General features: G+C 45.6%; 2 protein-coding genes across 2 annotated transcripts in view; both read left to right on the plus strand.

Annotated features, from left to right (window-relative positions):
- The window catches only part of timp2a (TIMP metallopeptidase inhibitor 2a), a 10,983-nt gene extending 7,941 nt beyond the window's left edge, over positions 1-3,042 (plus strand). Inside the window, exons 4-5 of the mRNA XM_072456292.1 lie at positions 309-433; positions 952-3,042. Of these exons, the coding sequence (XP_072312393.1) occupies positions 309-433; positions 952-1,149 (323 nt within the window). The 3' untranslated portion in view covers positions 1,150-3,042. The remainder of the gene's footprint in view (positions 1-308; positions 434-951) is intronic.
- Positions 1-12,089, plus strand: part of lhpp (phospholysine phosphohistidine inorganic pyrophosphate phosphatase) — a 420,402-nt gene that overhangs the window by 195,898 nt on the left and 212,415 nt on the right. The window lies entirely within an intron of this gene.

A 12,089-nucleotide genomic window follows, 5' to 3' on the forward strand; every position in this document is an offset into this window, starting at 1 on the left:
TTCGATCCCTGAATGAGCCACGCCTCTGTCTCTGCCTCTGCCTCTGCCTCTGTCTCTGTCTCTGTCTCTGTCTCTGTCTCTGCCTCTGCCTCTGCCTCTGCCTCTGTCTCTGTCTCTGCCTCTGCCTCTGCCTCTGCCTCTGCCTCTGCCTCTGCCTCTGCCTCTGCCTCTGCCTCTGCCTCTGCCTCTGTCTCTGCCTCTGCCTCTGCCTCTGCCTCTGCCTCTGCCTCTGCCTCTGCCTCTGCCTCTGCCTCTGCCTCTGCCTCTGTCTCTGTCTCTGTCTCATTCTCTGTCTCGTCCTGGTCCAGGTAAAGCTGAGTCCGGAGGTCGCATGCACGTGACTCTGTGCGACTACATCCAGCCCTGGGACTCCCTCAGCGCCACCCAAAAGAAGAGCCTCAGCCAGCGCTACCAGATGGGCTGCGACTGCAAGGTAAAGAAGGAGCAGCAGCGTCTGTGTCTGAGCAGCGTCTGTGTCTGAGCAGCGTCTGTGTCGGAGCAGCGTCTGTGTCGGAGCAGCGTCTGTGTCTGAGCAGCGTCTGTGTCGGAGCAGCGTCTGCGGTCACTCAGGGTCACTCAGGGTGCGGTCACTCAGGGTGTGGTCACTCATGGTCACTCAGGGTGCGGTCACTCAGGGTGCGGTCACTCAGGGTCACTCAGGGTCTCTCAGGGAGCGGTCACTCAGGGCGCGGTCACTCAGGGCGCGGTCACTCAGGGCGCGGTCACTCAGGGCGCGGTCACTCAGGGTGCGGTCACTCAGGGTGCGGTCACTCAGGGTCACTCAGGGTGCGGTCACTCAGGGTCACTCAGGGTCACTCAGGGAGCGGTCACTCAGGGTCACTCAGGGCGCGGTCACTCAGGGTCACTCAGGGTCTTTCAGGGAGCGGTCACTCAGGGTCTCTCAGGGCGCGGTCACTCAGGGCGCGGTCACTCACCTGCGTCTCTCCTCAGATCGTGCGCTGTCCGTCCCTCCCGTGCGAGATCTCGGCCCCTGAAGAATGCCTGTGGACGGACCTGATGATCGAGAAGCAGGTCTACGGTCGCCAGGCCAACCACTACGCCTGCGTCCGACGCGCCGACGGCTCCTGCTCCTGGTACAGGGGCGTCGCTCCGCCCAAGAAGGACTTCCTGGACGCCGAGGACCCCTAGAGGCCACGCCGCCGCACCGCAGGCCCCCGGGGATATTTATGTGTAAGGTCGCACGGGCAAAACGGACAATTCTCAGCATTTATCCCGAGTTTTATTCTTATCAAAAAACATACCTGGAGATGTGTTTATCATGTTGAAGGGACAAACATCAGGTCTCCATGACGATAAGATCTCATGAATATTAGAGCAACAACATGATTTAGGAAGTAGTAAAGGACACATATTAGGCAAAATTGACGTATTTGAGCTTTATAATTTGATTTGAGCTCTCATCAAAAACACAGCCGGCGTCGTGTTTCGCTTCGTTCACGTTTGTTTCACGAGCTCGTCTTCTCTGAGCCTCACAAAAACACACAGTTTCACATTTCCCACTTTTGTGACGTCAAACGAGCTGTTTTCAACTCTATAAATCATCTCCAGACTCGTTTTTGAACATTTCTGAGTCAAATCAAGTTCATTACAACCGCGCACTTACATTAGCACATCGGGACAAGCTAGCTTTTGTTCATTTCCCTGTGGCGATTCCCTGTGCTGCCAGTAGGTGGAACCGAGTCCGAGTCCGGACGAGGGAACGTCACGTGTGATTTTCAGCGCAAACGTTATTTTAAATTCTGAAACACGAAACGCCAAAGTAAATGGTGTAAAGGACACAAACGATGCATAATATGTGTCCTTCAAAGTAAAATGAAAACTGGAATAAATTAAAAAAAACACAACTCCAGGTTTGTTTTTGACGGAGAAATGATAATATAATTTAAGGATAAATTCCCCCTAAAAGACGGGACCGAGACCAGCGACGTCACTTCCTCCTGAGGCTGGCGTCAGGTGGACTTTTATTTTGAAAAAGAGCAGAGCACTTCCTGCCCCTGAAAGCTCTTTCTTAACCCCAAAGTCTGACGAAGGCGTTTTGTTTCTCTCTCTTTGCTTTCCCACATTCACCGCACTTTTTATTTGTATTTTGTTTTTCGCCTTCGGACGACTTTAGACCCGAGTTTGTCTTTTTTAGCTCAAAACGTTAAACGAGTTTTACGATTAGGGACGCGCAATATCAAACGACGACGATTGTGAGAAAAAATATCACGATTCAACGATTATTGAGAAATCTTGAATCAAGTTTGTGACCGGTTTGACCAAATTTAACCCTCAGAACGACAACGTGAAGATTAATTTAACCACAAACGGTCCGAGATAAAGTTATTTACGTTTACGTCTACTTTTTGGACGACAGATGCGGTTTGAATGGCCGATGTTCTCAATCACGTCCGCGTCTTTCGAGTCACAATCAGAGTTCTGCCGTAGCTGTACAGAAATCTGCACATACTTCCGTTGTTTTGGATTGTTTTCCGCTTTAGAAAAGATAGATTTGCACTTTCAGGAGGACGCGCGCAGTCCAAATGCTTATTAATGACGAGTAATAATGATCATAATTAGCCTTTAGCGTACGGTTTTGCTTTTCCGAACGGGCGAGAGAAGCCGCTCTCGTGTCGATACTGATGATTGTAAATGATATATTCTTGTTATTCTCGCTTAAAATGATGATAAATCGCTTCAGTGTTTGCCACAGCTTTACCGCCGTCGCTCGTGCCGTTTTATACGCTTCAGTAACGACAATGTAACAACAAAAGCAGTTTTATTTAAAGGATTCTCATTCTGCGGTACATTTGTTCTTGTTTAAATCTGTGCGTTTTTGTCGTTGGCGTCGTCGGGGGAGTCGCGTCTCTTGCGCTGGAAAACCGTGAGAGTTGAATGTTTTGTTGTTGTTTTTTTTGTTACAGAAGGAAAAATGTGGGAACTGAACTTTGTGCATGTTTTAAAGGTTTGTGTAAAGTTTAAAAAATGTCAAATAATCTGCAGTATTATCAATAAAACCAAACGTTTCAAACAAGAGAAGAAGTGTGTGTTTGACTGGTTTAGACCTGGTTTGGACCTGGTTAGGACCTGGTTTAGACCTGGTTTAGACCTGGTTTAGTCTTAGTTTAGTCCTAGTTTAGTCCTGGTTAGGACCTGGTTTAGACCTGGTTTAGTCCTGGTTAGGACCGGGTTTAGACCTGGTTTAGACCTGGTTTAGTCCTGGTTAGGACCTGGTTTAGACCTGGTTTAGTCCTGGTTTAGACCTGGTTTAGACCTGGTTTAGTCCTAGTTTAGTCCTGGTTTAGTCCTAGTTTAGTCCTGGTTTTGTCCTAGTTTAGTCCTGGTTTAGACCTGGTTTAGACCTGGTTTAGTCCTAGTTTAGACCTGGTTTAGTCCTGGTTTAGACCTGGTTTAGACCTGGTTTAGACCTGGTTTAGACCTGGTTTAGACCTGGTTTAGTCCTAGTTTAGTCCTGGTTTAGACCTGGTTTAGACCTGGTTTAGTCCTAGTTTAGTCCTGGTTTGGACCTGGTTTAGTCCTAGTTTAGTCCTGGTTTAGTCCTAGTTTAGTCCTGGTTTAGACCTGGTTTAGTCCTAGTTTAGTCCTGGTTTAGTCCTAGTTTAGTCCTGGTTTGGACCTAGTTTAGTCCTAGTTTAGTCCTGGTTTAGTCCTAGTTTAGTCCTGGTTTAGTCCTAGTTTAGTCCTGGTTTAGTCCTGGTTTAGTCCTAGTTTAGTCCTGGTTTAGTCCTAGTTTAGTCCTGGTTTGGACCTGGTTTAGTCCTAGATTAGTCCTGGTTTAGTCCTAGTTTAGTCCTGGTTTAGACCTGGTTTAGTCCTGGTTTAGTCCTAGTTTAGTCTAGTTTTACTTGAGTAACTTGTCGTCTGCAGAATAAAAAGGGCCTAAAGCTTTTTTCTGGGACAAAGTCTAATACGGATCCAGAATCTTGTGGTGAGTAAAAAGTCATATTTCTGCTCGTTTGTGGCTCATTTTTACATTTTGTGTGACATTTGAACCGTAACAAGACATTGACACATTCTGATGTTTCGTGAGGTGAAGATAAAGCATCTGCCAAGGATGTTTCTAAAGTGACCAGAGGATCTGAACCTTCAAGTAGAATGTGACCAAAATGGCTCACAACGTGGAAGATATTTATCATTTTGTCCATTTGACACGTTCATTTACGATGAATCAAACGAGCACAAGTTTACAAACCACAATGATTATTTTTTTGGCAGAATTTAAAGTTTTACGTGTGTTTTGTGTGTGAAAACAACAGCGTTATCAGTTACCATGGAGATGCTTAGTCTCTTGTTATATGACTTTTCTCTAAATATGAGAAAATTTATGAGAAATTAACTTCTGGAACCACAAAGAACTTGGAAGTGACGCTCGAAAACACCTCAGAAAAAAACTTTTATAACAAATACAGGTGCAATTTTGAATCATAATGTCAAAAACTAATAAACAATTTCAGATAATACTCTTTATTCTCCAGAAGCCTTCAGTCGCCATAATCCAACCTTTATTTGGTCGTAAATGTATTTAAGAAGTCTCAATGTTCAATAGAAATAATCGTTAGTTGCAGCTTTAATTCTATAATCAAGTTTATGTTTGAACACTCACTTCCCAAAGCGTCTGGGCGGGGCTTGTCCCTGCTGCACTCTGCTGCTGGCCCCTCCCCCTGGCGTTGACTGACATCTAGGCGACGGCGAGGCGAAGACAGAATCTGAAGCTCAATGGTCTCATATTGAGAGTAACGTTGTGCCGGGGGTTCCTGTGCAGGCCTCACTGGCAGATGACACACGCTTGAGTCTGATGGAGGAAGTTAAGAATCCCTGGGTTAAATCTGTGCTTACGACATGGAAGGAGCTGATCAAGACATACAAACTAAACAAAGATAATCAAACCTTAAAGTCTGGACAACAAAAGGTCTAAAGGTCTTTTACCAGATTGTAAAGGAGAATCATCTGAAGGATTTTGAGGAGCTGAAAGAATCCTTTGACTTTGACAGGGGCCTCATTTATAAACCCCGGTAAGCACAAAACAAAGCACAAAATGTGCGTACGCATTTTTACACGAGCTTGATCTATAAAAACAAAACAGAAATGTATCACCATGGTGACCACAACCCAAAGTCACACGCCCCACGCTGGTGGCTCCATCTCTCGTACTCTTCAGAACTCTGTGTTTTGCATTTGAGGAGCGCCTCTGCTTCTCCTGGTGTAATGAGGAGCACCTCTGATTCTCCTGGTGTTCTGAGGAGCACCTCTGCTTCTCCCGGTGTTCTGAGGAGCACCTCTGCTTCTCCTGGTGTTCTGAGGAGCACCTCTGCTTCTCCTGGTGTTCTGAGGAGCACCTCTGCTTCTCCTGGTGTTCTGAGGAGCACCTCTGCTTCTCCTGGTGTTCTGAGGAGCACCACCTCTGCTTCTTCTGGTGTTCTGAGGAGCACCTCTGCTTCTTCTGGTGTTCTGAGGAGCACCTCTGCTTCGAAACACCTCTGCTTCTCCTGGTGTTCTGAGGAGCACCTCTGCTTCTCCTGGTGTTCTGAGGAGCACCTCTGCTTCTTCTGGTGTTCTGAGGAGCACCTCTGCTTCTCCTGGTGTTCTGAGGAGCACCTCTGCTTCTCCTGATGTTCTGAGGAGCACCTCTGCTTCTCCCGGTGTTCTGAGGAGCACCTCTGCTTCTCCTGGTGTTCTGAGGAGCACCTCTGCTTCTCCTGATGTTCTGAGGAGCACCTCTGCTTCTCCTGGTGTTCTGAGGAGCACCTCTGCTTCTCCTGGTGTCCTGAGGAGCACCTCTGCTTCTCCTGGTGTTCTGAGGAGCACCTCTGCTTCTCCTGATGTTCTGAGGAGCACCTCTGCTTCTCCTGGTGTCCTGAGGAGCACCTCTGATTCTCCTGGTGTCCTGAGGAGCACCTCTGCTTCTCCTGGTGTCCTGAGGAGCACCTCTGATTCTCCTGGTGTCCTGAGGAGCACCTCTGCTTCTCCTGGTGTTCTGAGGAGCACCTCTGCTTCTCCTGGTGTCCTGAGGAGCACCTCTGCTTCTCCTGGTGTTCTGAGGAGCACCTCTGCTTCTCCTGGTGTTCTGAGGAGCACCTCTGCTTCTCCTGGTGTCCTGAGGAACACCTCTGCTTCTCCTGGTGTTCTGAGGAGCACCTCTGCTTCAGCCTTACAATAATAAGAATAAAATGAAACCACAAGTCAATGTTTGAAATTATTTATTGAGAGTTTAGTTTTGTGAGTCGAGCTGCAGCAAAAGAACATGTTTGTGAATGATCAGTTTAACAATATTGAAATGTCAACTTTACCTCATGTTTTCCGCCATTTTTAGGTGCGCCGGCCAAAAGAGTACCCAGTGAGCCGGAGCACCTTAAGAAGGTTCCGGGGCAGAACATTGTAAGAAAATAGGAGGGGTGTTTAGGGAGTTTAAAATATATAGTAAGGATTCAAATGTGCACGGTAAATTAAATAAAGAATATATTTTTGTACCTGGTCCTCGGATTGAGATGGTCCAATCAGCCCAGTGGCCTATAAAAGGGGCGTGGTCGCAGTCGCTCGTGTGGGCGGTGCTGTGTGAACATGCTGAAGAATGCTGTATTTTAAATCACTTTTTTGTAAATAGTCGCTGTAAATAAAACTTACTCTGGTCTGCACCATCTGAACTTGTCTCAGCTCTGCTCTGTCCTCGTCACATGGTTGCTATGGTTGCTATGGTTGCTATCGGGGCGTTACATCATGCCTTGTGGTTTATCAGCTGCTAGTCTTGGTTTGCCCAGGTGATGTTCTCCTTCTTCTTCTCCTTCTTCATCTTCTACGCCCAAAAGCCTCAGGTTAGGACAACGTGATCTGGACTCCAAATCCAGGATCTTATTTTTAATCTTATTGTTCTCCAACTCCAGCGCCTCCATCTGGACCACAGCGCCTCCATCTGGACCACAGCGCCTCCATCTGGACCACAGCGCCTCCATCTGGACCACAGCGCCTCCATCTGGACCACAGCGCCTCCATCTGGCCCACAGCGCCTCCATCTGGCCCACAGCGCCTCCATCTGGCCCACAGCGCCTCCATCTGGCCCACAGCGCCTCCATGTGGACCACAGCGCCTCCATCTGGGCCCTTACTGTCTGCAGATCGTCCACATTGTCTGAAACACGCTGCTCGACTTCTTCCGTGCTCCGGTTACTCCTGCTGCCTTCAGCTCAGCGGCTTACGGCAGCTAACAACCAGCTCTAAGAGAACACGCTGCATTTTGCGTCTTATTTCACACATCATGAGCAATAACTGATGATTACTTATATTCCCTCCTCCTTCCAATGCAAAGAAGTCGTGAAAATCTTTATCTGGGCCGGCAGGACACCGTTTCTCTGGCGATGAGGGAGTGCGGTTTGCTAGCCATGTTAGCCTCATTAGCTTTGTTAGCTTACAATGCGTGCAGTTTTCCAATGGGGCCGTGGACCATACTGTTACCAGACTTGTGTCTTCCTTGTTCTTCTTCTTTGGGATTAAGTGGGTCAAACGATGATTTTAAAGCCGGGTTTTGCAGCAGCGGTGTGAGTGCGTCAGCCTAAAGCGCCGCCATAACCGGAAGTCCAAAAATGTGTGGACTTCCACACAAACTCTGGAGCTTGTGTAGAAGCTGCACAAAGTTTGGGATGATGTGGGCAGAGGTGAAAGAAGGACAAACATGGCAGGTTGGTCAGATGGATCATTTACAAAAACGTCCAGTAAAACCAACAGTAAAATGTGCTTTATGATTGTTGTGAGGGCACAAACAATCAAATGGATATAAGTATCCATCATAACAGCGACTTTCCTGAGAAGATTGTCGGATTGTCTGCTGTTATCAGCTGAGATGTGTGAATGTGCATCTGTTCACAACGCTACATTCATCTGCACAAACGCTTCAAATAATAAAACTATTGATACTGAAATATGAATTAAAGTTGATTTCCTTGTTATCTCTGTCTGTGATATAACGAGGCACTAATAAACTGACCTTTGGACCTTTTACAACATTCAAAGTGACCAGAGCTTTGCAACGAGAAACAGCTCTACACAAGAACAGCTTTTGACCAATGAAACTCGTTGTTCTCATCTGAACGTTTACAACATTTACAGCAGTTTTTCAGGCTGGAGCGTCTTTAGAAGGAGCCACCCTAACCCTAACCCAAGTACTTTCAATACTTCTTTCTACTGCGAATACTTCAGTACTTCAGAGCAAGAGCCAAACTTACAAAAGGACTGACAGATAAAGGCGTTTGCTCAAAGGCACCTCAGCAGCTTCAAACCCTCAACAATCTGCTCCAGCACAGGTCAGTGTTACTAGGCCCACTACTATTACTGCTATTACTACTGCTACTACAACTACTACTACTATTGGTGGTGTAGTTTGGTACTTGGTCCTGCTCCAGGTCCATTTCTCTTCTGCTTCACACACTTACACTGTGATTCTCACTCTTATTCTTATTTAATACCACTAAAGAGAAAACTTCTGCTGCTGCTGTCAATCCTGCACTTTATGTCACCACTTCTTTCATTCAACTCAACATTAGTTTGTCAAATATCAAAATAAACTGCAATAAATGTCATTTCTGTGGAAGTGAAAGTCAAACTTAAAGTCCTCCATTTTGTTTTTGTTCTTTTTCTCTTCAAATGTGGATCTGGAACAGTTTTTACTCCTGAAAGTTCAAAAGTTTATTAGAATTTCATGTCAAACTGTGAAACTGGAGCAGAATGTAAAGAGGATTTAAATCTATCAATATATTTGATACTTTGATTCTCTCCAAATACCAAGAGTCAACAGCTGGGAGTTTTTATTTATTTATTTATAGGAGATCTTCTACTGAAAGTGTTTTTCAGACTTCCTATAAGTGATCTGTTCTTCTGTATCTACCTGCGTTGCACCAATGAAATTTCCCCATGTGGGACAATAAAGGAATATCTTATCTTATCTTATCTTATCTTGTTTTAAATCTTTATGAAATCATTCTTTTAGAAGTGACTTGTTAAACCTTTATTTGATTGAACTCTGAGACTTTAAAGACATTTTGAAGCAGATAAAGGTGTAAATATGTGACTGAAGCTTCTCCACAGAGAATATTGATGAATAAAGTATATTCTTGATGTTTCTTCTTTTTGGACAATTGAATGTCTCTGTGTTTGTTCTAAAAGCTCTTTTGGTTTGTGTTTTAGAGTCTGTTTAGTCCAGACAAACATGAACATGATTCAAACACTAGTTTAGTCACGATTAGTCCATGAATCTTCTGACGTTTGAATGTGGGAGAGAAAAAGATGAACAAAACACGAGAGAAACCAGATTTATGAAGCACAATGTTCATGTTCAACATGTCTGGACTCGGTCTGGACTCGGTCTGGACTCTCGGTCTGGACTCGGTCTGGACTCGGTCTGGACTCGGTCTGGACTCGGTCTGGTTCAGTTTTCTCTCTTTTCCTCCTGGTGTTTGACTTTTCTGATGGAAAAGACTGATTTTAGAGTCACTGATCTTGACATGGTGGAGCAGAGGAGGCTGAAGGTCCAGGAGATCCAGCGCTGTGTGGAGCTCAGTGACACAGAGGTCCACAGAGAGAGGGCTGTGGGGCTGCAGGCCTTCACTGATCTCATGCAGTCTGTTCAGAGGCGTCAGGACCGGTTCTTAGAGGAGCTGCAGGAGAAGCAGAGCCGGAGCCACAAACGAGCCCAGGAGCTGGTGCAGCAGCTGGAACAGGAGATCTGTGAGCTGGAGAAGAGCAGCACTGAGGCGGAGCGGCTCTCACGCTCTCAAGACCCCCTCCACTTTCTACAGAGCTGCCCTGCACTCACGCCCCCTGCTGGGCTGAAGGAGTGGAGCAGCGTGAGCTTTGAGCCGGAGACGTGTGAGGGCAGTGCAGCCCGGGCTCTGTCTGAGCTGGAGAAACATCTCTCTGAAAACTTTAACAAAGTGTTTAAAGCTGAACTGAAGAGAGTGAAGCAGTTTGTGGTGAACGTCACTCTGGATCCAGACACTGCTCATCCTGAGCTCGTTCTGTCTGAAGATCTCAAACAGGTTCATCACACTGATGTGAAGAAGAAGCTCCCAGATTCTCCTCTGAGGTTTGATACTGGTGCTTGTGTTCTGGGAAAGCAGAGTTTCTCCTCAGGCAGGTTTTACTTTGAGGTTCAGGTCAAAGGGAAAACAGCCTGGACTTTAGGAGTGGCCCAAGAGTCCATCAACAGGAAGGGACAGATCACTCTGACTCCTAAAGATGGATTCTGGTGCATCAGGTTGATAAACAAAGATGAGTACGGGGCTTGTACAGACTCTCTTGTCCCTCTGTCTCTGCAGCGAGCTCCTAAGAAGGTCGGGGTGTTTGTGGACTATGGTGAGGGTCTGGTCTCCTTTTATGATGCAGATTCTGCAGATCTTCTCTTCTCCTTCAGCAGCTGCTGCTTCAGGGAGAAACTGATTCCATATTTCAGTCCCTGTGACAATTATAAAGGTTCAAACTCTGCTCCTCTGGTCCTCACTGCAGTTTAGACTTTCACAGGTCAAAGTGACTAAAACAAGAATAAAAGTTCTGAACTTCAGTCAAATGTAACTGTGGAACCTTTTGACTCCATTTTGGACTGAAAGTACAAAGTTCTTCTCTTCATTGTTTCAGTTCTTTTGAAATGTCTGAAGGTTTATTTGAATCTTGTTCATGGTGACCTCCTGTGAGAGGGTTTTGGGTTCAAGTTTCAGCTTTGATCTTTGATCTTGACTTTAGTTGAAGTTTGAAAAGCCCAGATGAGAGTTGAAGAATGTTCCAGTTGAAGAAGATGATGAGGTGTGTTTGAACTCACGCTCCCAACGACACGGACGACTTGACTCTGGGCCTCATGATGGACTGTTGAGTGAAGATGATCTGAACAAACACACAAATGTGTTTGAATCATCTCATCGTAACAAATCAAAGCATTCAAATGTTTCTAATGGAGATCTGAACTCACAATCCTCTGGTAGAAGTCTGGAGTTGTGGCCTAGAGGACGACACACACTTTTGTCTTTAAATGTTTCCTTCTGTTTCATTCCGCTTTAAGTCCTTGTTGTGTTTAAGTGTTTAAGAATATTTGTTCAATTGATCATGAGTTGATCAGATTTACACAAGTTTAATGGAAACTTTCTCTGTTTTAAGTTAGTCCTGGTTTAGTCCTGGTTTAGGACTTATTTGTAAAATTTACCTTAAAACAAATCCAAACCGACCACATTTTAAATACTTTTTTTATTCATTCATTTTCTACCGCTTGTTCCCTTTCGGGGTCGCGGTGACTGGAGCCTATCCCAGTGACTTCGGGCCTTAGGCGGGGTACACCCTGGACAGTGGCCAACTTGTCGCAGGGTCAACACAGAGACATAGACATTACAGACAGTTCACGCTCACATTCAGTCACTAGGGCCAATTTAGAGTCACCAATGTTACCTAACACATGCATGTCTTTGGACGGTGGGAGGAGCCGGAGAACCCGGAGAGAACCCACGGTAACACGGGGAGAACATGCAGACTCCACCCAGAGAGATCATGTGATGTTGGTATGGTCCGGGAATCGAACCATGCACAGAAATAACGTCCTACATTATGATCCTGCTTGAGCTGTTGTGTCTCCGCCCACACAGCAGAGGGCAGTGTCTCCGCCCCCACACAGCAGAGGGCAGTGTCGTCAATACAAACCCATTTCCTTTCACACGTGCCAACATTTTCACACTAAAAAACAACAAGTTCTAATTAAGTCTAGAAGCGAGTAGAAAAGCAGAAAATATGTTATTTTATTGGTAAATCAGAGTGATAAAAACAATAAAGGGTTTAAATTAGGGTTGTAGTCCTTTGGTCGATAAATCGGTCGATGAAGTCTTAATCCTTTTATTTAGATAAGGATTTTAATGGGACAACTACAGAAATGAGAAGGAAATGCTGTGATTTTGGAGGCATTGCTATGTAAAAAGGCAGATTAAACGTTTTTTTTACACAAATATTCAGAATTCATTTTGCATAAACACCGGTGCAGTCGCAGATTTTTCATTGCAGTTTGGGTCGTATTCATAAAAAACGTCTTTGGTCGACCACAGCCCTCGTTTA

Source organism: Eucyclogobius newberryi, unplaced genomic scaffold, assembly GCF_026437365.1.
Source record: "Eucyclogobius newberryi isolate DKJ021-1_F unplaced genomic scaffold, fEucNew1.0.hap1 SCAF_20, whole genome shotgun sequence".
NCBI classification, from domain to species: domain Eukaryota; kingdom Metazoa; phylum Chordata; class Actinopteri; order Gobiiformes; family Gobiidae; genus Eucyclogobius; species Eucyclogobius newberryi.